General features: G+C 42.7%; 1 protein-coding gene across 2 annotated transcripts in view; it reads right to left on the minus strand.

Annotated features, from left to right (window-relative positions):
- Nucleotides 1–2461: 2461 nt before the first annotated feature.
- The window catches only part of AMOTL1 (angiomotin like 1), a 103530-nt gene continuing 78044 nt past the window's right edge, over nt 2462–27947 (minus strand). For both annotated transcript variants that reach the window (XM_054974117.1, XM_054974118.1), the window contains 7 exons: nt 26264–26391; nt 24144–24293; nt 16776–16966; nt 16129–16254; nt 7095–7321; nt 4746–5018; nt 2462–3072 (listed from right to left, as the gene is read on the minus strand). In XM_054974117.1, coding sequence (XP_054830092.1) covers nt 2966–3072; nt 4746–5018; nt 7095–7321; nt 16129–16254; nt 16776–16966; nt 24144–24293; nt 26264–26391 — 1202 coding nt within the window. In that variant the 3' untranslated portion in view covers nt 2462–2965. The remainder of the gene's footprint in view (nt 3073–4745; nt 5019–7094; nt 7322–16128; nt 16255–16775; nt 16967–24143; nt 24294–26263; nt 26392–27947) is intronic.

Below are 27947 nucleotides of genomic sequence, written 5' to 3' on the forward strand. Positions count from 1 at the left end.
AGGCCACTTCTACTTCCCCTCCTACATGCTGTGGTGGCCCAATGTGCCGATCCCTCATGAACGGGCCATAGAAAATACCTCAGATACCGGGTTTTGTGACAGATATACAAGAGTTCTGCCTCTCGAAAGCTCAGACCCTGGAAATCTAGTTGGTCTTTAAGGTGCTACTGGACCCAAATCTTGCTCTTCTACTACAGACCAACATGGCTACCCCCCTGAAAAAAGTTGATGTAAAAACAGTTCTGGTGAAGACTGAAAAGTTTTAAATTATTACTATAAAATATGTTATATATGAGTGTCTACAGATCATACCAAAGGGCAGGTCATTGAGAAAAGTGATTGGCCCCATTCTGTGCTTTAAATCCATCCACAAGGAATAGCCCCCTAAGAATTTATGGTCTCTGCTGCCAGTCTTTCTTCCATCATGGACCTGAGACTGTGGCATACACTGTGTTTCCAGGAGTTGTTACCACCAACCAAATCCAAAATGGGATGAAATAAAATCAAAGTTTTAAAAAAGGTATTTTTGCAATGCTACTTCGCACAAGATCTTGGCTGACATTTGGGGTTGCCTGATCAACCTAAAACAACTTTGCTGAGCCCCAGAGGAAGAAAGTAGGGGATGGTGGAGGGAGAGATTTCCCCAGTCCTGCAGGTTCTTGTGGCCCCCCTTCTTATTTATGCACGTTTTAAAACTTATTTTAATCAGATACTGTGCTTCTTTATCAGCTGCCTGCAGCTCGTAAACTGCTTAGTTAGATATACATATTAACATAAACAAATGGCAAATCCTTAGGGCCTTCCTTTCCCAGGGACCTCAAGGAAGGGAGGGTTGGGGGAAGTTCATCAAGAAACAGCAACATCCACTTTCAGGTCTGACAAAGAGGATTTGCAGAGTTTGGCTTTGTTTCAGGACCTAGAAATCTTTCCATGATGAGCTGATCTTGAGTCCTATGCAGTCAGTATCTTCTGCTTTGGTGAAGTCGAGTTAGAAGCAAGGTTTTTAAATAGCGGAAGAGCAGCACTGTCCCCAAGAAAGTGAGGCAGCAGTAGGAACAAACTTGATAGGACAACAGACCAAAGTGCCGTGTTCATGGTCACCACGGCAAGCACCAATGAGTTTCTGGGAGCCATTTGGTTCTTCAACAAAGCAAAATTCTGGCTTTCCTTACCCCTCTTTGGCCTAGGAGGTGCTTCAGAAGTACCCAAGAACCACCTATTTGTCTCCAATAGTAATTAAGGTCCCATTTCGAAGTTCAAGAGCTATTTTTTGAACTGAGCACATTGTCCCAAAAGTTAGCAGAAAAGCAGCAATCACTGATGATCAAACTTTTATAGGAAGTATTTGACTTCTGGCTGTAGACACATCTCAGTATGTACAACTCTGCAAAATTTTAACAAAATCCATGATGGGTGCAAGCTGTCCTGAGTCTCAGACTACAGAAATAAATAAGTAAATGAATATCCCCGTTTGTTGATTTGGTATAGAATTTCCCCAAGTGTGAAAAATGAGCGCTTGTAAAACGCATCCGTTTTGTCAAGTAGTGAACAGAAGCACCTGTCTGTGAATCAGCTTGCACAGGACAACTCCAACGTAACTTACCTAGCCATTGCTCAGGGATATGGCAATTGCTTTTCATGGAAAAAAAACCCCTTGTTTCAGCCTCTAATGATACCCATTGAATAGATCTTAGGTCTTGATAGAAGACTTTGCCAGAGGGTCCAACTAGACAAGATACCTGTAACTATGCTGCTTGTGATTTTTTTTTTTTAAAGCAGCTGCATGGGGCTCTATTAGGTTGTCATAGGGCCATTGAGAGAGAAAAATAATTGACACAGGTATCTTACTGTGTATTTGTGTGTTGAATTAACACAAGGAAAACAGCGCAAGGGAAAGACTTAAACACCCTTCTCTTCTACTGTTGCTTCCCCTAATCCATTTTGAGGGCCCCTTTTAAGCTTTAAACAGCCACAGGAGATCAGATAATGGATCCGCTTTGGTGCCACGTCTTTGGAGAGCCACCAACTCTCTGACGGAACCAGAGAGACCTACGGTCTTGGAACACCGGTTAACTTCATATGCCCCTACCAACCTTCTAGACTACTTTATACTTGCAGTGAAGTGAATCCACACAAGTTTAAGCTACAATAAATTGGTCTTAAGTGATGCAAAACTCTGCCATTTTTTAATGGTTTGGTTCAACCAACTAATACTGTCCTTCTGGAAGAACTGTAAGGCTTCCTCTGTAACGTGTTTAGAAACAGAACATCCAGCTCTAAGCCCTCTGTCTTCACAACGGCACCTGGCAAACCATTGTAATTTTAATAAATATTAAAAAGCAAGATGAGACAAGTAGGGAAAGGATGAATCCTTGTTCATCTCCCTGTTATCGTAGGAATGTACTGAGATGTCGATGCTAACAAATGGAAGTGAGGAGACAAAAAAGAAGAAATCCATAGATAATATCTAAAACTTTAATAACCGGAAGTCCTGCTCCCTCATCCCAGATGTGTATGCGGTACAAGAAGTTTCACACAGGGAATGTAGCAGCTCTAGTTAGCCAACAGCAGTGATAAAAACATCATCCAGGTCATTGCAGAACAGCACCCGGCATGACAACTGCACCTTCTAACGATGTGCAAGAGAGAATTTCTTTGCAACAGAAAATGTCGCTTCCTATGAATTGCTGCCACCACCTCCTTCATCCACATCTCCATGGTCAACACTCTTTTGATTGTCTGTAGCAGATAGTCCAAAATGTCCACTTGTTTCCGACCTCCCACACACATTCCGCTTTGGCAAGAACAAAGTCAGGTTTACCCGGTTTTTCCTTCCAGATTTAATCTTTCTCAGTCTAGATTTTATTTATTTTCCAAAGTTCTCAAGGTTTGCACGACATCAACAACGAGACCCTCCTGGGGATTATGTGCTCTTGCACAAGAAGTGGAGGAAGCTGCCGCAACTTTATATAAGGACTTCCATCATGTCCGGATCCGGGAATTCAGGCTTGTGGAGCAGACTGCTTAGCTTTCCTTTGCCATCAGGTAGCTTCCCATGGCTGGGGGAGTGCTCTGTGGGGAAAGGGGCACAGAAGACTTATGCACTGATCTTAGATGCAAGCAAAGGTTTCCTGCTTGAAATACCTGCAAAACAGATCTTGGGACACTATAAAACAATATAAGGTGTAATGGATCACTACGTATTACATTTTTATCTTGCCCTTCCTTCCAAAAGCTTAGAGCAGTGTATGTGGTTCTCTAGTTTATCTTTACAATAATCCTGTGATGTATGTCACAGAGAGAGAGACTGGCCCATTGCAAGAGTGAGGATTTTGCAGGTCATGGTCTGATAAACTTATATTACACTGAAACCCGGTAACTTGCATTGCTAGCACCAGTCTACGCAAACAGAATGAAGTAAGCACTGCAAGTTCTTCTCCCCAATGAAGCACCCATTCTTGAGCACTAGAAATCCAGCTCAGCCTTCTCCCGCTCTCTCCCACAATTTGTTTTTTGCCAGTATGGCACGCACACAAGGCCATCTTCACTTTAAGATGTGAAACACGTGCCAACTTCAAATGCCACAGAACGTCAAAATCTACCCACTAATATACATCACCAGCATGTCTTTCTTTTTATTTATGTGATGTCTCACTTCTTACATCAACTTAGACCAGAGCGAGACATTACTGGACATGGGTGGCTTCCCCCAAATACAGCAAACTGACAAACTCAAACTGGGATTATGACTGTTGTCAGACATAATATCAGTGTTATTATTTCTATGATGTTACACACTTTTTTCCTCCCTTGTGTTTCTGGGATTCCTGCTTTGTTAATGGGGGGTGGGGAGGGACAAACATTCAATTAATTTTTTAAAAAAGACTTAGAAACTTTAGTAGATTTACAATAGCAAAGAGTCCAGTAGCAGCTTTAAGACTAACCAACTTTACTGTAGCATAAGCTTTCGAGAAACACAGTTCTCTTTGTCAGATGCATGCTACTGGACTTTTTACTATTTTGCTACTACAGACTAACACGGCTAACTCCTCTGGATCTAGATTTACAATGCAATCCTAATCATAACACAATCCTATTCAGAGTTACTTCAGCACAACCAACAATTAAATAGATTGCATAGGATTGCACTGTAGAAGTTACTCCAGCCTAAGTTCTTGAACTTCACGCAGTGTTGTCCTGGCGCCACCGTGCTGTACATTTCATTAATGAACCATAGAATCATAGAGTTGGAAGGGGCCATACAGACCATCTAGTCCAACCCCCTGCCCAGTGCAGGATCAGCCTAAAGCATCTCTGACAAGTATTCATCCAGCCTCTTCTTGAAAACTGCCAGTGAAGGGGAGCTCACCACCTCCCTAGACAGCTGATTCCACTTTTGAACTACTCTGACCGTGAAAAAGTTTTTCCTAATATCCAGTCGGTACCTTTGTGCATGTAGTTTTAGCCCGTTGCTTCGCGTCCTACCCTCTGCTGCCAACTGGAACAGCTCTTTGCCCTCCTCCAAATGACAGCCTTTCAAATATTTAAAGACAGCAATCATGTCCCCCCTCAAACTCCTCTTCTCCCAGAGTCTGCAGAGTCTGTAAATTTTAGTCGATTTGCCAGTTGCAGAATATGGCTTTTTCTGATGGCTTTTTTTTTTAAAGCAGGCAGTAAAATTTTTGGATTTTGCACAATACCCGCCTCTGAAGGCCGGTCGTTTCAGTGAGATTGGAATTACTCACCCAGTCTCTCGCCGACACCCTTGGCTGCTGTGTGCCTCATAGCTGGGCTGCCAACAGGAGTGTTACTAAACTTTCCGCGGCCAGGGAAGGAAGCTGAGTTTGGCCAGAAAAGCTCAGACCCCTTTTCCGTCTGAGTGCTGCTGTCTTTGCTCCCTGTTTTAGCATGGCACACCGTCACTGGCCACGAGGACACTGCCGATGACAATGAGGGTGGCGGAGGTGGCAGCGAAGGTATGGATGAATGTTCCTGGGGGTCCTTCCCTAAGAGCAGGCCTGGGGGGGGGAAAGCCCAAAGGGGCACAAAACCCTATTAGATTGGCATTGTTTCACTAAATTCCTATTCCATATCCCCCTAAAGGTCAATGGACAGTTGATCAAACAATATCTGAAAGGAAAGATATTGCTGAGGTTTTCTTAAAGAATATTGCAGAAGTGAGACTTGACAAGAGGCGATTTGGTCTCAGTTAGCATTCCCGTAATGCTGGTGACAAGTATTAACTAATGACAATGAGGATTAGCATTGATAGCCAAGAAAAATACCCCCCCTCCCCAAATGCCCTTCAAGTAACTTTCAAGATATTCACTTAAAAACAAACAACAATAACAACACCCCTCCCCAGCAATATTACTTGGGGGGGGGAAGAAATCATTTTAGCCCTTAGAACACACAAGGAATGATTGGGGAAAGGAGCAGTCCCGCACATCTATATTGTATCGCAGAGATCCCCAACATGGTGCCCGTGAGTGTCATGGCACCAGCTGACCTCTTTATTGGAACCCCTTTATGGGAAAGTGGGTGTGGTCAGGTACCCAGAAAGGCTTCTGATTGGCCATTGGAGATCTGAGTGGCTGCACAGATTAAAACAATGTTTCAGCAGCAGCTGTCACCTCAGTGTTGCTTTTATTCTCCCCAATGCCTCTTTCCCCTTGAATTTTTAAAATTACCCCTCTTCTACGCGTTTCCTCTGTTCTGCATGACTCTACCTTTGCAACAGCTGTTTTGTGTTTGGCTTCACCTCCTGTGGCAGCCATTTTGTGGTTGTACCCGCCACCCTTTGTCAGAGTTCCAAAGGTGCCCACAGGCTCAGAAAAGTTGGGGATCTCTGCTGTACTGCGGTGTAGCCTTTGATATATACTGACTAAGTTTGTGATGACCTGGAATGTTCACAAGCATTCCAGCAGTTCAAGAAATCAAGCAGGTAGAATGTAGTAGGTTATCCCTACTACTAGGCAAGATGGGATAAGCCTGGACTAACAGTAGAGAACCACACCTAAGGGACTAAGATCCAAGCTACAAGTGACGCCTTACTCAGGTTGGACACTTGTCAGCTTCCCTCAAGTTTTGATGGGAAATGTAGGCGTCCTGGTTTTACAGCTTGCCTCTCCATTACAGCTGCAAGACCAGGATGCCTACATTTCCCATCAAAACTTGAGGGAAGCTGACAAGTGTCCAACCTGTGTCAGGCGTCACTTGTAGCTTGGCTCTAAGATAATCAAGAAGGCTTATAAGATATAAATTTTTATAAATATATTTTTTGAATTTTAACGTGCCAAAGTGCTAATAAATATATAAATACAGAAATCTCTTTACATATAAGCTTCATACAAAATCTCAATGCAAAACACTGCTTGCAAGGATGACATTTAAATACCTAAGAGGCAAATGGCCAAACAATGTTCAATATAACAAGGCTACATTCAAACTGAAATCCTCTTGTATGAAGATGCAAAGGTGTCAGAGTAGTCCCAAAGGAGTCTCTAGACAAAGGCAGGTAAGCATCCACTTTTAACCCTCCGAAAGGTAAGAAATACTCATATTCTTTTTTCTTTAGTGTTTGCAGGTGGACCTAAGAAGGTGGAAATCGAGGAGCCGCTGACCCAACAAGGAACCGGTCATCAAAAACGCTTGTATCCAGGTTGTAGCTTCATCGGGGTCGGTAGACCTGGCCAACCTGCATCAGTACTGACAACTGCAAACTCTCATGGGTCAGTACGGCGCACCCACTGAACTGGCTGTGCACCTTTTGTTTTCTGTTTTATGAAGGGATACACAGCAGAGGGGGAAATGGGAGATGAATAACACATTGTAATTTGAACCTCACTAGCCGATTCCTTGGCTGTAGCCTCATCATCGACTGTGCTTCCCGCAAGGAAAACCAATGACTGAAACACGTGAGCACTGCTGAGAAATGAAAGCGTTGTACACACCCCCTTTTTTTTTGTTTAAGCTTCTATAGACAAGCTAAAATATATATACGAATCCAGTATTGTTTGTGTTGTGTATGTGGCTCATTTCCTAGCTTCTGTGTCTTTTTTGTTTGCCAGCGAGTGGCTCACCCCAAAGCTCACCTACGCTCCCTTTCCAAGCCCCATCTTCTTTCTTCTCCTCAACCAGCTGGTGGCCAGTGAGGGAGGTCTGGCGGGAATGAGTTCCCGTGGCTGCAGCAATAGACGGGACAGACCGGGCAGGCCGCAAGCTCGCAGCGTCGCTTTTGCCAGGATCCCTTCTGGACCGCTGCTGAAGGACCTTGATCATGGCGTCTTTCTCTATGATTTTTGCATGCAGATTCTTTATTCTATTAAAAATATACATATAAAGACGTTGCAGAAGTGAGACTTGACAAGAGGCGATTTGGTCTCAGTTAGCATTCCTGTAATGCTGGCGACAAGTATTAGCTAATGACAATGAGGGATTAGCGTTGATAGCCAAGAAAGATACCCCCTTCCCCAAACACCCTTCAAGTAACTTTCAGGTCATCTGATAAGACGCAGGTGATTACTCAGACAGGATGGGAGGACTGCTGAAATGTGGGCGTTCTGTTCCTCCTTCATGCACCTGATGAGGCCTAGAATGTTGATTGACATTTGCAGAACGCAAGCGCAAACATCTCTCGTGCCGATGCCCTGCATAAACCACTAGCTCTTCCAAAGGAGGGGTAATTGGAATGGATAAGGGGCTAAAAAACTGAAACTTAACCCTGACAAAAAGGAGGTGCTGCTGGTGGGAGGAAGCGTTGATCCAGGAAATGGGATCTATCTTGTTCTGGATGGGGTTGCACTCCCCTCAAAGGAGCACGCTTGTAGCTTCGGGGTGCTTCGGGCAGTTAACCCACGGCAGCCCTTCGAGGGGAGATCTTACTACCATGATGCATTGTCCTAGTAACATCTAGATTAGATTACTGCGAGACTTCCGGTTTGGGATTCATGGAGGTCTAACGCAGCTCCATTTGCGGAGCTGACCGGACTGCCGTTTTAACCGGCCGGAGGGGTGAAAATAACCCGCGGCCGACTGCTCTCAGGCGGGGAGCAGGCAAAGAACGCTCAAGACCCTAGGGTGAGCTAGATCTCGGATGAGGGGGGGCTCTACTCAAGGAGTCTCCCCCCCAATCCTTGAGGTCCCACCTTGCGACGGGTCGGCTATAATCTCTGCGGCAGTTCTGGGGCCAATTCGGCTGGCATAAGACCTACATACCCAAGCTTCGATCGGGGAGGGAAGTCGAGAGGAGAATTTAAGATCGAAACAGCGATTACAACCCGAGAAAGTTGAAGAGAAGGTAAAGATCGCTATCTCTTGAAACGGGACAGATTGATAAAAACAGAGAGGAAAGAAAGTAGATTTTTAAACTGCAACAGACTAGTGAAAAGGAGGTGAAGACTCGGCAGGAGTTGTATTTTAAAAGAGACTAAATTTAAAGAAGTTATTGCAAAAATCGGACTATTGTTTTGAATACCTGTGGTTTTGGAGCTGTGGGAAAAAGACACCATCGCGAGACCTGCTGTGGGAAGACGGGAGACAGGAAGTGCGTAACAACAATAGAGTGGCTGGAGGGAAGCGGCCCTTGCCGACGGACAGGAAGTAGGGAATCGCCATTTTTGAAAAGGGAAGGGTCGCGGCTTCAGCGGAAGAGGAAGTAGGCCATCTTGGATTACAATAACATAGAGAAACCATAGAGAAAAGACGCCCGACATTTTGGATACAAAAAATTAATTTTGGCAAAGATTGGGACATTTGAAAAAAAGGAAAACGTTTAAACATACGCCACGGAGCTAAGGAAGAGAGCAGATTCGTGGGAGCGAGCTAAAGCAAGCCCCATGATGTCGAAAAAAGAGTGGCAATCGGCAATAGAAAATTTGGACAAAAAGCTTATAGACATGATGAAAGAACTTAAGGACACGAAATTGGAGCTTATTAAAGAGGTCAAAGAAGTTACACAGACAGTAAAGTCGGAGCTGTCAGAAGTGAAAAAAGGCGTGGAAACGATTAGTAGTGAATTACAAGGAACGCAGCAGAGAGTTAAAACAGTAGAAGACGCGATGGAGAATTTAATAGAAACGCAACAAACAGAGATGAGACTGGTGAAGGGGAGGATGTCAGTTGCAGAAACTAAACACATGGAGAAGCAGCTTCGTTTTCGTGGTCTGCCAGAAGTGGAAGGGAAGTCAGCGCAAGAACAGATGACTGAGGTGTTGGCTGATTACCTGGGGAAGGAGGAGGAGGAAATTGTGGCTATCCTAGATGTGGCGTACCGTGTGAACTCGAGAATTGCAACCCAGAGGAAACTACCAAGGGATGTGATTGTGCAGTTTACAACTAGAAACATGAAAGAGAGGATTGTGACAAAACAATTTCAAGATCCATTGGAGATTGATGGCAAGACGATTATCATAATGAAGGAACTGCCCAGATCAGTGTTACTGGACAGGAAAAAATATAGAGTGCTAATTCAAACTTTGAAGGACATGAATATCAGATACAGATGGGAGTTACCGGAAGGAGTGTCCTTTGAGTTTGGAGGGGCAAAAAAACGCATCAGATCTGAGCGGGAGATGGAGAGATTTATCAAGGACAATGAAAAAGACTTACCAACAAAACCATGAATATGGAGTGTAATGTATTATCTTGGAATGTAAATGGACTAAACTCACCGAATAAGAGGAAAAATATTTTTCATTGGCTACTAAAACAAAAATGTGATATTGTTTGTTTGCAGGAGACCCATATTAGAAAACAGGATGTAAAATATTTAAAATCTGGAAAATTGGGCAAAGAATTTGTAGCGGCCTCTAACAAGAAAAAAAGAGGAGTGGTGTTGTACATAAAAGAGGAGCTGCAGCCAAAATTTGTTATGAGAGATGTGGAAGCTAGATTTGTAGCGGTGGAATGTAATTGGAATTTAAAGAGAGTGTTGGTAGTCGGACTTTATGCACCTAACGGTGCAAAGGAAAGCTTCTTTGAGGATTTAAGGAAGCATTTAGACGATCTTGTATATGACCAGATAATTCTTGCTGGAGATTTTAATGGAGTGACAGATTTGGAACTAGATAAAAAGACTACAACAGCACAAAAGAAAAGAGGACTATTGCCAAAGCTTTTTTTTGAGTTGATTCAACAAGAGACTCTCGAAGATGTATGGAGGAGAGAATATCCTAAAACCAAACAGTTTACTTTTTATTCTGCAAGGCATCTTACATTATCAAGAATTGATATGATCTGGGCCTCAAAGGACTTAGCGTTATGGACTAAGGAGGTAGAAATAATGCCGATGGTAGGCTCAGATCACAATCCAATTATGTGGAAATTTGGAAAAAGGAGAAAAAGGAAAGCCTGGAGAATAAATGAGGACTTGCTACAGGAAAGTGAAAATATGGAAATATTGAGAAGAGAGACAAAGTTTTTTATACAATATAACGTGAATAAAGAAGTACCAACCAGTAAAGTTTGGGACGCGTACAAGGCGGTTGTAAGGGGCATACTAATGGACTTAAATGGCAGAGCAAGGAAAAAGAAAGAGGAGAAAAGACAAGAGATTGAGGAGAAAATAAAGGCCAAAGAAATACAGTTAAAAAAGAGACCAGGGAAAAAGAAAATACATCAGGAAATTAAAATTCTTCAAGAACAGTTAACAGCAATGAGTAATAAAGAATTGGAGTGGAACCTTAAAAGACTGAATCAAAAAGCTTTTGAGGGTGCTAATAAACCTGGGAAATATTTGGCATGGCAATTGAAGAAGAAAAGGGAAAAGAAAATAATAAATAAAATCTGTGAAGAAAATAAAACGTACCTGGAGCAGACTACCATTAGTAGAGCCTTTTATAAATTTTATGCTAAGCTGTATAATAAAAAAGAAGTAACCAAAGAATCAATAGCATCATATTTGGAGAAAACCAAACTTCCAGAGATCTCGGAAGCTTGGAGAAATAAGTTGAATAGTGAAGTAACTGATGAGGAAATAAGTAAGGCAATACAATCTGCAAATCTAGGAAAGGCGCCAGGGCCAGATGGACTTACGGCTAAATTTTATAAGACAATGGCCAACGAACTGGCACCATTCCTAAAAGAGGTGATGAACGGAGTTTTTAGGGATCAAAGAATTCCAGACACTTGGAGCGAAGCGAATATATCATTGATCCCAAAAGAGGGCCAAGATTTGACTAACGTGAAAAATTACAGACCTATATCACTACTTAACAATGATTATAAAATTTTTACGAAGATATTGGCGGAGAGACTGAAGGGGTGGCTCTCGGAAGTCATAGAGGAGGAACAAGCAGGCTTTTTGCCAGACAGACAAATAAGAGACAATTTAAGGACAGTGATCAATGCTATTGAATATTATGATAAGCGTTGTGACAAAGAGGTTGGTTTCTTCTTTGTAGACGCTGAAAAAGCGTTTGACAATTTAAACTGGGATTTTTTGTTTGCCACTATGGAAAAGCTACAATTGGGAGAAAGATTCATCAGAGCAATTAAAGAAATTTATAGAGACCAGACTGCAGCAATTGTAGTGAATGATGAACTGACCAAGAAATTGACGATTAGTAAAGGAACAAGACAAGGTTGCCCGTTATCTCCATTGTTGTTCATTTTAGTATTGGAGATTCTGATGATACAAATACGACAAGACGAGGAAATACGAGGAATAAAAATAAAGGACTATTCATACAAGGTTAGAGCATTTGCAGATGACATAATGTTAATTGTAGAAGATCCATTGGAGAACATGCCAAAAGTGATAGACAAGATCAAGGAGTTTGGTGACTTGGCAGGTTTCTTCATTAACAAAAAGAAGTCAAAGATATTATGTAAAAACATGACTAAGCAGAAACAACAATTGTTAATGGAAACAACGGACTGTGAAGTAACTAGTAAGGTGAAATATTTGGGAGTTGAGCTGACTGCAAAAAATATAGATTTGTTCAAGAATAATTATGAAAAATTATGGACTCAGATAGAGAGAGACTTGATCAAATGGAATAGACTGAATTTGTCATGGTTGGGCAGGATTGCAGCAGTTAAGATGAATGTGTTACCAAGAGTAATGTTTTTGCTACAGACAATACCAATCATCAGAGACTCTAAACAATTTGAAAAATGGCAGAGGAAAATATCAGATTTTGTTTGGGCAGGCAAGAAGCCTCGAGTGAAAGTAAAAGTTCTACAAGATGCAAAGGAAAGAGGCGGAATGCAACTGCCCAACCTGAGACTTTACCATGATGCAATCTGCCTAGTTTGGTTAAAAGAGTGGATGACATTAAAGAATAAGAAACTATTAGCCCTAGAGGGATATAAAAAAATTTTTGGATGGCACGCATACCTATGGCATGACAAAGTAAAGGTCAACTCGATGTTCCTGCATCATTTTGTAAGGAGAAGTTTATATACAATCTGGAAGAAGTACAGAATTTACCTACAAGAAGGAACCCCTTTGTGGGTGGTTCCATACGAGGTGATAGATCCGAGAGCTGTTGATAATGAACAACAATGTTTAACGTACAAAGAAATAACTAAAACTGAAGTGTCTAAACTTAGAATAAAGACGCAAGAGGAACTATCACCGAACTACGATTGGTTCCAGTATAGACAGATCAGAGATTTGTATAACTCGGACTCTGTAAAGGGAGGTATACGAACAGAGAATTCGGAACTAGAGCAGACCCTTTTTAAAGAGGACAAGAAAAGAATATCCAAGGTATACCAAGTACTGTTGAAATGGTATACCGAGGATGAGACAGTTAAAACACAAATGGTGAAATGGGCTATAAATTTTAATAAAGAAATAACAATGGAGGCATGGGAATACTTGTGGAAAACTACAATGAAGACAACGACATGTATTAATATTAAAGAGAACATTTTCAAAATGATCTATCGTTGGTACATGACACCAAAGAAGATTGCGCTAGGAAACTTGAACACTTCTAATAAATGCTGGAAATGTAGAAAGCATGAGGGCTCCCTCTATCATATGTGGTGGTCGTGTGAGGTAGCTAGGCAGTTCTGGGGGGAAATAATAAGAGAAATGAGTGAAATTTTACAGTTTCAAATAAATAAGAACCCAGAACTCCTGCTGCTAAACTTGGGAATGGAGGGAATCCCAGCCCACCATAGGACGTTGATATTTTATATGACTGCAGCAGCTAGACTTTTGTATGCGCAGAAATGGAAAGTACAAGAAGTGCCAACTATTGAAGATTGGATCTACAAATTGCTGTATATGGCTGAAATGGACAAGATGACAAGAAAACTGAGAGATCTGGACTCAGGGCAGTTTAACACAGACTGGGAGAAGCTGAAACAATATCTGGAGAAGAAGTGGGAGGTGGGAGGAAAACTGTGGCAGTTTGAGAACTACTGAAGTACAATAAAAGTATAAAAGAGAGGGGTGACTTTACCGGGGGAGGAAGAGAAATGTGAATTTATAAGCAGTTAGATTAATTAATTGATTGAGATATATATAGATATGTAAAGGTTAATTGATAGAATATTGATAGAGAATAATTAACGGTTTAAACATGAGGATTGAGTAATTAACAATATTTTTTTTTTACTTGATAAGACTTATATGCACCAAACTGAATGTATAGAAGAGTTAAAATGACTGACTATGTGATGAGTTATATAGAAATACTATAAAAAGAAGAAATGATTAATATAGAGAGAACAAATCAAATTGTTTGATTTAAATGTGGGAAATTTTTATGGTTTATGACATACAGAAATATTCAAAACTGGAAAATGGGATAAATTGTTTATCTAAAGAAGTATAGTTTGGATGTTTAGTAAGTAAAAGAGTTAAAGATGTACTGCTTAATATAATGGAGAATATATATTTGTTTTAGATAGAGGAAATTAATAGAAGTAAGGGAAAAGGGACAGAGGGTGGGAAAGCTGTTGGAAGTCAACAAAAGGGGGGGAAAGGGAGGGGGTTAGAAACGAAAAATTAGGGGATAATTGAATGCAATGTAATGTAAAAATATTAATGTTCTAACCCAATAAAAATTTTACAAAAAAAAAATAGATTAGATTACTGCAATGCACTGTAAATGGGGCTGCCTTTGAAGACTGTTCAGGGCCGATTCCAGAAGACTAACCTTAAGGCGCTTCATGCCGCCCTCTTCCGGATCGCGACGGGGAAAATGCGAAATATCGCGTTTCCTTGCGCGAGTTTTGCGCGTCGTCGGCCCAGGTGTTACAGTTGGTACAGAATGCTGTAGTCACAACATTGACTGGAGAGGGCTCCTAATGCAGGGTGGTGGTATTGACATTTAAAGCGCTATACAACTTGGGCCCAACATTCCTTAATGACCATCTTCTCCCATATCAACATACCCATCCACTACTGTCATCTCCGGAGACCCTGCTTTGGTTGCTCCCCCATCATATATAGACGGGGCAATCCAAGAACGGGCATCTCAATTGTGGCACGAAAACTTTGGAACTCCCTCCCTAAGGAAATTCATCTGTCTCCCTCTATCATTGCCTTCTACCTGCAGGTGAAGCCTTTTTTGTTTGGTTTAGTATACCCCCCCAAAAAAACCCTGTTACTGGCAAATCCTCCCTGGTTTTGGTGTTATGTGTGTTTATATTTTTTATTGAATTATTTTATATATACATTATTTTAAATATTGTGTCAGTCTTGAAATGTTTTAATGTTGTGATGTTGGAGGACCCTATTTGGGTGGGAAAGCAGCATGGGAATGTTTTAAATAAATAAATAATCTACTAAAGGGGCATTGCAGATTTACTTCATTTACCCCTTATTTACTTCATTTATTATTTTATTTTCTTCATTTACCCTCTGCCATTCTCCCCAATGGGGACCCAGCGTGGCTCATATCAGTCTCCTCCCCCCTTCATTTTATCTTCACAACAACCCTGTGAGGCAGGTCGGCTGCGAGAGACTGCCTGGCCCAAGGTCAGCCAACAAGCTTCCATGGCAGAGTGGGGATTTGAACCTGTAACCTCCCAGATCCTAGTCTGCTACACTGCATTGGCTCTGTATTCCTTATAGAGTACAGTTTCAGGTAGGTATGTACGTAACCATGCTGGTCTGCCACAGAACAGCAGGATTTGGGTCCAGTGACACCTTAGAGATCAACATGATTTTCAGTTTATAATGCCCGGGTATTATAAACTGAAAATCTTGTTGGTCTCTAAGGTGCCACTGTTATTATAGACTATCTTCACTATCCATTGTTTTGGGAGAAACCAGATAGTAAGTAGCCACATTTCGTTCTCCCAAACTTACACAACACCAAAGTACACTTTAGCACATGTTGCAGCTGTGATATTTAGGACAACACAGAAGTTATCCAAATCCACCCCTTGAACACAAAAGTCACAGGAATTTGGGATTGATTTTCAGGGGAGATATCTAGAGGTGAGCCTACCAGGATGCAAGGGGAACAGACTGCTATTAAGGCCAAACCGTGTTATATATGTTTAAAACATGTTCATGCTGCTTTTCCACCCAGCTTAGGGTCCCCAAGGTGGGAGACAGACAGGGCTCACCCACATGAGCCATATACTACTGCTAAGACCTACACAGGATCCTAGCTTTTCCGGTGCTTATATTCTTGATTACAGGTACCTTAGAAGGCACTTCAGCAGCCTGAATAGCCCAGACTAGCCCGAGCTCATCAGTAGTCAGAAGTGAAGCAAGGTTAGCCCTGGTTAGTACTTGGATGGAAGACCACCTTGGAAGAGCAAGGTTGCTATGCAGAGGAAGGCAACGGCAAACCACCTCTGCTCATCTCTTGCCTTGAAAACCTCATGAGGTGTTGCCATAAGTCAGTCACAACTTGATGGCATTTAATTACATTATACTGAAGCCACATCATTTCCAAACTCTGGTTTCTTCAGAAACCAATCAAGATGTGACATCTTCCGAAGTCCTCAGTTAAAAAGGGTAAATTGCCCTTTTCTCATTTCCTTTAAGAGCCAAGAAGGAGAATGTCTCACACTTGAACTGCCTCTCCCCTCCCAATTTGGGAAAATGCGTGTTGCTGTGTAAACTCAGTGAACTGCATGTTGGAACACTGAGGCTTCAGCATCATAGATGCACACGGAAATCCCCTCTGGAGGCATTCGGCTGTTCCTTACGTGTATTCCATGTCCTGACATCTCCGGTTGGCTTGCAAAATCTCCTCCTCTTCCTGCCACATGCGGACCTCCAGAGAGCTCTCGCTAAAGCTGCCGTTCCGCGAGTGATTAGGGGCTGAAGCATCCCTAATAACAGAAAGGGAGGGGAAATGTAGAAGCAGCCTCTGACACAACACAAAGAATTGCTGTCGGAAAAGTTAATGAAGGAACAAACCCACCTAGTGTGAATTTCAAGGTGAAACTAAGCATGTGTAAGAAACATAGAAGTTAACATGGCAACCCTGCACTGAGTTCCCTTCTCTATAACGTCCAGTGCAACTTGCCTCATGTCCTAACATCTTCATGCTATAAACCCTCCCACAAACACACACACACTTGATATAACTGGCTACAACTGGCAGGAGCAAGGAAACAGGATAACGACATCAGAACAGACTCAGGGCCAAGCTACAAGTGACGAGTGACACTTGCTTGGCAAGTGAACAGACTCACGTGTATTCCTCCCTGTTCACTTGCGCTCCACTTGATCAAGTGGAGCGCAAGTGAAAGAGATGATAAAATGGTAAAATGATAAAATCAGAATGCTTGATACTTCCCATGCCCTATTTAGAAATCAGCAAATCAGAGAGAACGGTCCTAGTTCTTACTTCTCCGTGGCTGATGTGGCCGCAGCATTCATGGCAAAGTGTCGGATGGTGCTCTCTTCCAAGTACTTCTGCTCCCACTTGGTCATGTCAGCTTCCAGAGCCAGAATCTTCTCCTCCTTCTCCCGCACCAGCTCCATTAAGGCAGGCACATTGTACTCTGGCAAGGTGGATGCCTGGTAATTGCCTTGCTTCTGGAGACACGCAATGGAAGATACAATTAATGGAAGATCATAACGACCTATCTTGCTTTCCTGGAGAGTTTATACATTCATTAGAAATGGGAGCAGCCCAAAACGTCTTTCTGAGTTGGAAAGAAGTTTGGGAACTTTATATATGATCACGGCAGCAAGAGTACTGTATGCACAAAAATGGAAAACTCCAATATTGCCTACAATGGAGGAATGGGGGATAAAGGTTTTGGAAAATAGTAAAGAGTCCAGTAGCACCTTTAAGACTAACCAACTTTATTGTAGCATAAGCCGAGAACCACAGCTCTCTTCAGCAGATGTAGTTCTTGAAAGCTTATGCTACAATAAAGTTGGTTAGTCTTAAAGGTGCTACTGGACTCTACTATTTTGCGACTACAGACTAAGATGGCTAACTCTTCTAGATCTATGACCATGGAAAGGTTTTGGAGTTTGCATCAATGACAAAACTTACCTCACTGATTAGAGAAAGAACTTTATCTACATTTTTGGTTGAATGGAAACCAGTCATAGACTTTTTACATGGAATAGATAACAGTGATTTGATGATATCTGGATTTATAGATTCAGAATAATGAATAATAGAAAAAAGTGGGCTCTTATTTTTAACACAGAATAAATGAGACTTTGAAAACGATATATACATGTCATGGAGAAAAATCTAAACCCAACTTGTAATTCAGGGATTTCCCCCCCTATCTTTCTTCTTTATATCTTCTTCTTCTTATTATTATTATTAGTTGCTTTCCCTGTTTGTTTTTTCATGTTAATATGTACTGTTAGTTTGGTTCTTAAATTGTTGTGCCTTTTATCGTTTATGTTTACTATTTATCATTTAAATATATACATTTATATCTAAAGAAAAAGAAACAGGGGTGACCCAAGGAGGGTGCATGGGTTAAGAGATGAGCAACATGTTGGCCAGTCTGAGCTTTTCAGATTTGCCCATGAGCACTGTAAAGTGCAGGACTTCGCCAAGCCCATGAGAAGCAGCTTTTGTCACACATGTTTGGGGCACATGATTTATAGCTTGACTATCATTAGTACAGGAAGATGAGAAAGAAAAATATTAAAGGCGGACTTTCACATGTTGCATGGCCGTCTGTTCATTAATCTCAATTCCTTCAATATCTCAAAACGGTACTTGTAATTTGATTTTAATCAGATCACCTAAAAATTCCTACACCCAGGGACAACTTTTTACAAACAATTCTGTACAAGTCTCTCTCTGCACATTTGATTCGATAGCACAATGGGTTGGATCAAGCCAGGCTGTTTCCACACGGCTTACCTTGTTCCGGAAAACAGCAAAATCTCGCGAGAAGATGCTGTTATCACACGAGAAGACACGATAACAGCGTCATTTCATGTGAGATTTCGCTGTTTTCCAGAACAAGGTAAGACGTGTGGAAACAGCCCCAGTGTTTTCCACTCAGTCTCATTTAATCCCCTCCTTACTACAGCCTCTGCCCCACATGGCTTTTCTCCATGCAGGCCCTATGACCCCTAGCAAAGCCTTTTTGCTAGTCAAAGGGGACCACTAGTAGAAAAACTGGTTGGATCTACCCAGGGCTTTTTTCTGGGAAAAGAGGTGGTGGGACTCAGTGGGTTGCCCTTGGAGAAAATGGTCACATGGCTGGTGGCCCCGCCCCCTGATCTCCAGACAGAGGGGAGTTGAGATTGCCCTCCACGCCACTGAGTGGCGCGGAGTGCAATCTAAATTCCCCTCTGTCTGGAGATCAGGAGGCGGGGCCACCAGCCATGTGACCATTTTCAAGAGGTTCCGGAACTCCATTCCACCGCGTTCCAGCTGAAAAAAAGCCCTGGATCTACCCCAATATATTCATTTGCCAGACACAAGATTTCCAGTTGCTTATTCAAAGGCCTTGGTTCAACATGAACTCTCCTTTCTAAAAAGATAACCCTACTTTGGGAGACCTTACACAGCAAATCTGCCAAGCCGGAATAATTTTCAACACATATAGGTCAACATCCCTCAGAGCCAATTCCACAAGGAAGGGAGAATGTGGTTGCAGACAGCCTAAAAAGCAAGGGAAACAGCACACAGGGAAGTATTCCTGGCTTACAGAAGAAAGCCTGCTGAGGAGCTGGCAGGACATAAATAGAATGGCATTTGAAGACTCATTTCAGAATTTGTTTCCCTTGAGAGAGAGAGAGAGAGAGAGAGAGAGAGAGAGAGAGAGAGAGAGAGAGAGAGAGAGAGAGAGAGAGCATGTTCACAAGCGCTCCACACATTAATGACACTTGGCAAAATAAGTCAAGCTCCACCTTGATCCTCTCCAGCCAGGCTTGTTTTGGCCAAAGGCCCTGGTCCAACGGCAGCTACCCATGGAACAAATTAGTCACTAATTGAAACCAAGGCTGCCTTCCACATGGCAAATATTCTTGCTTTCATTTCCCCTGCTGATGCAGAGGCATGCCCATTTGCAATGGGGCTTCTGCCTGTAGGAGTTTTTGAGCACTTTCCTCTGTCGTTTCCCCCAGTGATTCCCTTCCACATGTAAGAGGCAGTGACTTTGGACTGGCTCTTGAGCACGGGGCTGTCAGCCCCCCCTTTTTGTCCTTTTCTGTATGCGGGCACACAGTAACCAGATATAAATGGCCATATAGCACTGTAGAGATCAAACACTCTATTGCCAATTTCAATTTTTAGCACAATCATTATAGCAACAGATTATTATAGCGCCGTAGTAATTATTGATTTTTTTAAAAAAAACCTCTCTAAAGCCCTTTGTTGCTGCAGCAGGGGGAAAAAAATTCTGGGAAAATGGAACCCATTAGAAACTGATGGAAGGAAAATGGCACAGTAAAGAGCAAACCATTCTTTCTAGACAACTTACAGTCTCTCTACATGAGACGCCTGAGTACGTGTTTGTCAATGTCGGGAGATGCAATATTAGCCGGGAAGCATAGTTTTAAAAGACAGAGTTGGCGGAGATCACTCTGGAAGGGATAGATTCTCTCACAGCCCTCTGCTGCCTCCGGCATGCCAGACTCTCTCCCCTTCCGGAACTTTTACCCTGCCACCCTCGCTCCTTAAAACTTTGAATTAATGAAGCCTTGGCAGGGCAAAGTCTCCAGAAGGGGAGCCGCCCGAAGTGGCAGAGGGCTGTGAGAGAATCCGTCGCCTACGGAGTGATCTCTGCTGGCTGTCTTTCAAAACTATGCTTCCCAGCTAACATTGCGTCTCCCAACACGTGAAGAACATGTGTCAGATGTCTTGTGTAGAGAGATTTGGATGCATTTTGATTGTATTTGCAAACAAAGCAAACAAACAACAAAAACCAGATTAAACATGCTTAGGAAGGGGTTATTGAGGATGGGGGAAACTCAGAAACAAGATAATTACAGCACAACGTTGTGTGGAAGCCCCTCTACCCATAAAAAAACCTCACAAGAAATCAAGCTTGGAAGCCAAACCCTACGTGTAGAATTAATCCAACAAAACAAGTTAGTCACAAATAAAGTCCCATCGTTTTCACTAAGGCTTAGTCCCAACTAACTTTAGTTAGACAGGAGTGACTCGTGTAACTTTTAAAAGGCAGCAATGGCCTAAAAAATACCTATCCTGCAAAGAAAAACCATTTCACTTTTTCTGATGTGGCTACACCATTCAAACCTATACACGTAACTAGTATTGTGTAATGTCTAAGGCTCATACTAGGCATTGGGGGGCCTGGGCTGGATACGCCAATGTATAATTTAGTTTTTTTAAAAACCCAAAGGGTGGGGTACTGATCAGGGCTGTGGCACTGGGAAAGGGTTTTTTTTAAAAAAAAAACAAAAACCCACGTTTCCCCCCACACAGTTTTGCCTGATCAGAACTCCCCCTGCCTTCCGCCCTGGTATGGGGGCAGGGGGAGGGAGACAGGCACAATAAGGGTACCTGTTTTGTTGTCTCTAACCAGGGCAAAAGTTGCAGAAAGGAAACAGAATTTTTATTGGAGGAAATGAGATGTAATAGGGAGAAACTTAACCCCCTCTCTTCCCCAGCCCTGATCCATACCTGGTTGCTATTTGGCTTCACTTATTTAATCCCTGCCAATTTCCCCAAGAGCTCAGGGGGGCTAACAACCCTTTTAAAAACTATAAATACAAAATGCAACACTGACAGAAATTTTAAAAGACACACACACACCCCGCCCAAAGTAGACCATCAAGCATGACAACTAAAACAGTTATGTCTTGTGCCTAGTAGAGAAGCTTATTTCCCCAATCAATTAAGTTTGACAACATAAACAAAGATCTCACTGTACGGTTCTGAAGGAAAGCAGGAAAGGAGATGGGTGAACACACACAGCTGCGTGACACTGAATCAGACCATCAAGGTCGGTAATGACTCCTCTGACTGGCAGTGGCGTTCTCCGGAGTCTCACAGAGAGGTCATCTCCACCTACTACCTGGTCTTTTTTTCTTTTAAGATTTTTTATTTTTTTTTATTAGCTACATTGACTAACAATACAGAGGGAAAGAAAGGGGCCAGGGGAAGGAAAGAAAAAAAAAACAGCAACATATAACAACACTACACTACACATAATGCTTTCCCTTCATACTGCCATTATTAAAGAATTAAAACTTTGTATGATATTGATGGAGTGGTTGACCTTGCAAAATACAGATTACAATCCAAATTAAGTCTTCCTCCCCCCCCCCCGGGCCTCGGACACAGTTCTCTCTGAGCAACTGCAACCGCAGTGCTCGTTCCCCCCCCCCCTTCAGACTTTGCCTTTTCTTCTTGCTTGGTGTCTTGCTGAAATTCTTGGTTTTTGTCCTCAAAATCCCTTAGTTGATCTTCTGATATTATCTTGTAAGCTTGATCTTTGTAACTGAACCAGATACCTTCCGGAAATAGCCATTTGTACTTTATTCCACGTTCCCTCAAAAGAGTTGCGAGCTTTTTATACGTAAATCTTCTTTTCCGAACTAAAAATGGGACGTCCTTCAGTATCTTGACTTTATTACCCAGAAAGTCCAGATCCGCATTGTATGAGTTGTATAGGATAGTGTCTCGGATCCTTTTAGATACTACCTGGTCTTTTTAACTGGAGATGCCAGGGGTTGAGTCTAGGACTTTCTGCATGTCAAGAAGATCCTCTACCACAAAACCAGCGCTACTCTCCTGAGGAGAGGGTCCACTGACTGAGGTGAGCCACATTCCACAAAGATGGGGCAACAATAAAAAGACTCATAGAAAGAAACATTGACTGGATTGGCTGATTCCGCACACGTTGGATAATGCACTTTCAATGCACTTTATCAATCGTTTGAGGTGGATTTTTTGTTCCGCACACGAAAAAATCTGTTCCAAATGACCTATAAAGAGGATTGGAAGTGCATTATCCAACATGTGCGGAATCATTCATATGAAAGCGCACAATTAATACCAAGCAAGGTAGTCCTCCAGATAGGTGCATCCCAGATCATGAAGGGCTTTAAAGGTAATAACCAGCTTTGAACTTGGAAACCAACTAACGAAAGTCATAGTTTCAGCACTGCATTTATGTGCCCACAGCAATTCACCCCACCCAACAGATGGGCTGCCACAGTTTTCAAGCAACTTAAGCTTCTAAGTTTTCTTCAAAGCAAACCCCAAAGTATGAAGTATGTTGCAGAAACCCATGCTTGAGACTATGGTAGCATGGATGAATATGGCCTGACCTCCTAAGTCTAGAAGGGAAGACAGTTTCTTAACCAGATGTAACTGAAATGGTGGCACTCTCGGTCACAGCAGCCAAAAAGCTCTGGGTACCTTTAGGTTTTTTGCCTGATCAGACAAGGATAGCCTCTCTCCATTTAAAACAGAAAGATCAATACTCTCCAGCGGGGGTCATTTCATAGAAAAAGAGCTGGAGGAACTCATTAGCATAACTCATTAGCATGAGCTTACCCCTGTGAATCCAACAGAAAAACAATTATTACAGCAGACACTGTCTGGTTTTAAAGACAGCCTTGAGCCATATGGTTTTTCCAGCTGTGTTAGAAAAATAACAGTCCCAGATAAGACTTTAGGTCATTCAACTGTATATTAGGTTCCCCAGTGTCTCTGGGGTGGCAGTCCAACTCATAGGCTCAGCTGGGGAACTCAAAGAACAAAAATTTGAGGCATATATTGCCATCTAAAGGAAGGCCCCATAAGAAGTTCAAAGTCTAAGATTTCCTAATGGCACTACTGTACCAGTTCAATACGCTTTATGTGCTTTGAGCAAATACTTTTGTCTTTTTGTCATTTATAGCCAAAAAGATTTTTTTCATACAAAAGTGGTCCAGCACATAATAGTTCAGCCCCCGCTGAGTGTAAGACAAAAGTAAAGTAAGGAGTAAAGAGGAATTAAGATAATTTGTTTCAACAACACTACTCCAATTATTCTTTCTCTGTTTTCAATACACTCATTCCCAAAGCCTCTTCAGTCTTTTCGGGAAGAGCGTTATCCAAGTGTATTATCCAAGCTCCCACCGACATTAGTGCTATTTTTCTTTCCTCAAGTCCCTCTAGCTGACATTTTCCCAGCTGTAGCCCCAGAGAGTTTTCGGGGGGCTTAAAAATAGTAACAACTAGATTGCTATAACTTTATAACAATCTATTGCAACAATGTACTCTCAATTCCCAGATTTCATATTTTTAAAGCAAGTCCCTTACCCTATTTGTTGTGCAGATACATGGGAAAAAATGAAACAGAATGGTAAATCAAACTCTCTGCATTGTTCAAGAAAAGTATTTATCATATGGCTTTCTCCTTCCTGTTGTTATCTCCAATGTCTAATCTTGCTAACGATTGTGGGGGGAGTCAAGAAGATTAGCTCCGTGCAAGATATTCCGACCAGAAGATTTGAAAAGTGTAGCTGGGAGCAGCAGTAGGCCTATCTGTTTATTTACTTGATAGATCTGCATGCTGCATTCTCCAAAGAAAAGACAGAGGCAATTTATGAGAATATCAAATGATACAAAACATAAAACTTCAACCGTAATATAAAAATAACGTGCAATTGATACTGTGCCTACGCCAACAACAGAACCGCGCAGGGCTGCAACTTGAGCGACCCTGAAAAGGATCAAGACATTGTGAACCGGGGGCTTAAAAGTTCCTTTGGAAACAACACCGACGACGCTGTCCTAGTGGCCCAGCCCCAGGCTCCTTCTCACCTGCTGCATCCGCAGAGATTCCAGCTCTCTTTCCAGCCGCGTGCGCAAGCGGCGCTCCAGTTGCTCCCGCTTCTCATAGGTGGCCTGGAGCTGAGCCAGCGCCTGCTGAAGCTTCTCTACCTTCTCCACTTGCACCTGCTTCTTCCGCAACTGAGGACAGAATTTCACCATGTGAAAAGAAAAGTGGAGGGGAAGGAGGGCGGAGGAGGCACTTTGTATGTGCAAGGCCCATCCCTTGTGAGCTCAGCTGTTGCCCACTTCCACGTTTCAGACATCAAGACAAGGAAAGGGTGTCTAAGAGCCAAGCTACAAGTGATGCCTGACACAGGTTGGACACTTGTCAGCTTCCCTCAAGTTTTGATGGGAAATGTAGGCATCCTGGTCTTGCAGCTTGGCTCTCTGACTGCTGTCCAATGGACTTTTCAACTGTCACTTGTCCAACATTCTGCCAAGCTGCCTACATTTCCCATCAAAACTTGAGGGAAGCTGACAAGTGTCCAACCTGTGTCAGCCGTCACTTGTAGCTTGGCTCTAAGGGCCAATACACTTTCTGGTGAGTCAAGGACTTGTTTTCCCCACAGCAGCTGGAAGGAAATGACATTTTAAAAATGAGAGGGAGCCCAATTTGGCTTAGAACTACGGTGTCAGTACCAAGCTGTATCAAGCACCTGCCAATTTTAAAAATGACATTTCCCTACAGCTGCTCTGGGGCTACCGGGAAAGTGTGTCTCTGCCTTGCCAAAAACATATTGCATAGTTTAACTTTAAGATAAGAGCAATCGGCAAAGTTTTCATGCTGAAGAGTCTACTCATTTGAGTTTCAGGGGACACGAGCTGAGCTTCTTAAACTCTCCATCCTCTAAAAAAAAAAAATCCAGCAAGTTTCTGGCCTTCACTGTAAAGGTAAAAACAATGGAACCAGTAGGGGGTTCAGCATCGGACTACGATCTGGGAAACCCAAGTTCAAAACCCTGCCACACCAGGGACGCTCACTGGTTGACACACTCACTCTCTCTCACTCTCTCACTCTCACTCTCTCTCCCCCTCCCCCTCTCCCTCTCTCTGCCTAACCTACCTCACAGGATTATTGTTGCTGTAAGTATAGGGCTGAAGAGGGGAGAGCGATGTTAAGTTTGCAGTGGGGAGAAAAGCTGGGTATAAATGGTGGGAAAGAAACAATATTTCTCTGCCACCATCGCAACTGCACAATACACAGATAGGAGGGCTGTATTTTAGGGAGATGATTTCAAAGAGATGCTTCACTAACGAGTTGGGGACCACAGACTCCACCACTATGTTGCCTTGCACACTATCGGTCGCTTTAAGTATATGTTCCTATGTACTACCTGTTGCTTTATGTATGACCCTATTGGGTAGTTCTACGTTGTCTAATGTCAGTGTTAGAATTGCTTATGCTCTGTTTCAGCATTTCTTCAACTTTGTATTGGATTTTTGCTAATGTTATGTCTTTGTAAATTTGCATTTATTTACCCTATGGCATTGTTTATTGATTTTGCCACTGCAGTACATGTCCTAGTAACATTTAGATTAGATTACTGCAATGAGTTCTACATGGGACTGCCCTTGAAGACTGCCTGGAAGCTACAGTTGGTACAGAATACTGCAGTCAAAATGTTGACTGGAATGGGTCATAGGGACCATATCACTTCAGCCTAGTTCTGTCTACACTGGCTCCCAATTTGCTTTCAGCCTCAATTCAAGGTGCTGGTATTATCCTTTAAAGATGGTATTAAATTTGGGGCCAGGCTTAAGTGCTATCTTCTCCCATATCAACCTACACCCATCCACTCTGGTCATCTTTGGAAGTCCTGCTTCTGGTGCTCCTGTTACAGTAGATTAAATAGATAGCAACCCAAGAAAAGGCCTTCTTGGTGGTGGTGCCAAAACTCTGGAACAGCCTCCCCAGGGAGATCGTCTGTTTCCCTCTATCGTTGCCTTCCGCCAGTGGGTAAAGACTTTTCTGGGGTTTTTTTTGGCATACCCCCACCCCAAAACTAGTATTGGCGTTCTCTAGAGAGAGAGAGGGGGAGGGAGGGAGGGAGGGAGGGAGGGAGGGAGGAAGGAACGAGTGTAGATATGAGGATGCTCTGATTTCTCACCTCCTCTTCCAGTTTGATGACTCTGGCCTGAGCGTTGTTCAGAGCCTGGTCCAAGATTTCAATATGCCTTCGCTGTTCCTCATTGGTCAGACGCACGGCTGTCAACTCCATTTCCATCTTCTCTTTATCTGGAAGGAAAAGTTCAGCCTCAGAAGAACACAGAGACTTTAACCCACATGACAAAGGTAAGTCAGAAGACAAGTCTTTTGAGAACATCAGAGCCTTGCCAGATCAGACCAGTAGTTCATCTAGTCCAGCATCCTGAATCAAAGATGGTCAAACTATGGAGGGCCAACAACAGGGCACAGAGATATTGCCTCCTGGCAATATCCAGGAGATATTGCCTCCTGGAATTCAGAGGTCTACTGCCTCTGAATGTGGTTGTCCCATTTCCATTCATTGTCTGACAACACACCGAGCTGCTTCAGACAGAGTTTGAGTTTCTCTACACGAGACCTCTTACATGAGGATGCTCAAGTGAAGGGAGATGCAATGTTAGCCAGGAAGCCGAGTTTTAAAAGACAGATCGGAAGGCTGAGAAGTGACAGTTACAGCCTATTAGAGAGGCTGCAGTCGTTGTCCCCTGTTACTGGTGATTTGTTAAATAAATGTTGATTGTTTGAAGCATTGCAGTTGCCTTCCAGTCTCAATACATATTAGAGACACAATGTTAGCTGGGAAGCCGAGTTTTAAAAGATAGATCAGAAGGCTCTATCAATTTCCCGTCTCTACAGAACCAGCAAAGATCACTCTTCAGAGGGTTTATTTCCTCTTCGCCTCCAGAAGGCTCTGTCAGTTTCACCTTCCCTTCTGGGAAGCGAAGAAGAAATAAACTTAGAGCCGTCTGATCTATCTTTCAAAACTCGGCTTCCCGGCTAACATTGTGTCTCTAATATGTACTGAGACTGGAAGGCAACTGCAGTGCTTCAAACAATCAACATTTATTTAACAAATAACTAGCAACAGGGGACAGCAACTGCAGCCTCTAACTAGCGGTAACTGTCACTTCACAGGCTCTCTCAGCTCTGAGGAGAACTACTGGCTCCACAATCGAAACTACAGTGGCTCCAACAGTCCAAATACATAACAGTCTCCCTTCACTTGAGCATCCTCGTGTAAGAGGTCTTGTGCAGAGAGACTCTCAGACCACTGGTATATCAGGGTCAGTCTGTCTACTCTAACTGGCATCACTTATGTTACCTCTTACTTGATCCTTTTACCTGGCGATGCCAGGGATTGAATGTGGGACCTTCCGCACACAAAGCAAATGCTCTACCACTGAGCCACAGCTCCTCTCATGTCTTAGCTTGACTGGCAGGCTACTGATAGACCTGCAGTTCTCATGGCCAGTTCTCACACCCTGTTTTCCCTTCCAGAGCCTCACATTTTTCACTGCAGCCAGCCATATGGGAGAGAGCTTGGGAATCTGAAATCTCAGCTGTGATATCTGATCCTGTGTCCATACATGGGAGAGCACTGCATGCAGGACACCGGGGATTTCTTTGCCATTTCCGCTTGAATTACGGAAAAGCCAAGCCCCTTTGCAGATCAGAGACTTAAAACACAAGTCGATTTGCTTCTTCAGCTTGTAGGGGAAGCGGGGGCAGAATCAGAGAAGCCTGTGGCTTGCCAGCATTTTATTTTCACTGCATGTGGGGTGGGAGAGGATTATTTGAAAATTCAC

This window comes from Eublepharis macularius, chromosome 3 (genome assembly GCF_028583425.1).
Source record: "Eublepharis macularius isolate TG4126 chromosome 3, MPM_Emac_v1.0, whole genome shotgun sequence".
Lineage (NCBI taxonomy): Eukaryota > Metazoa > Chordata > Lepidosauria > Squamata > Eublepharidae > Eublepharis > Eublepharis macularius.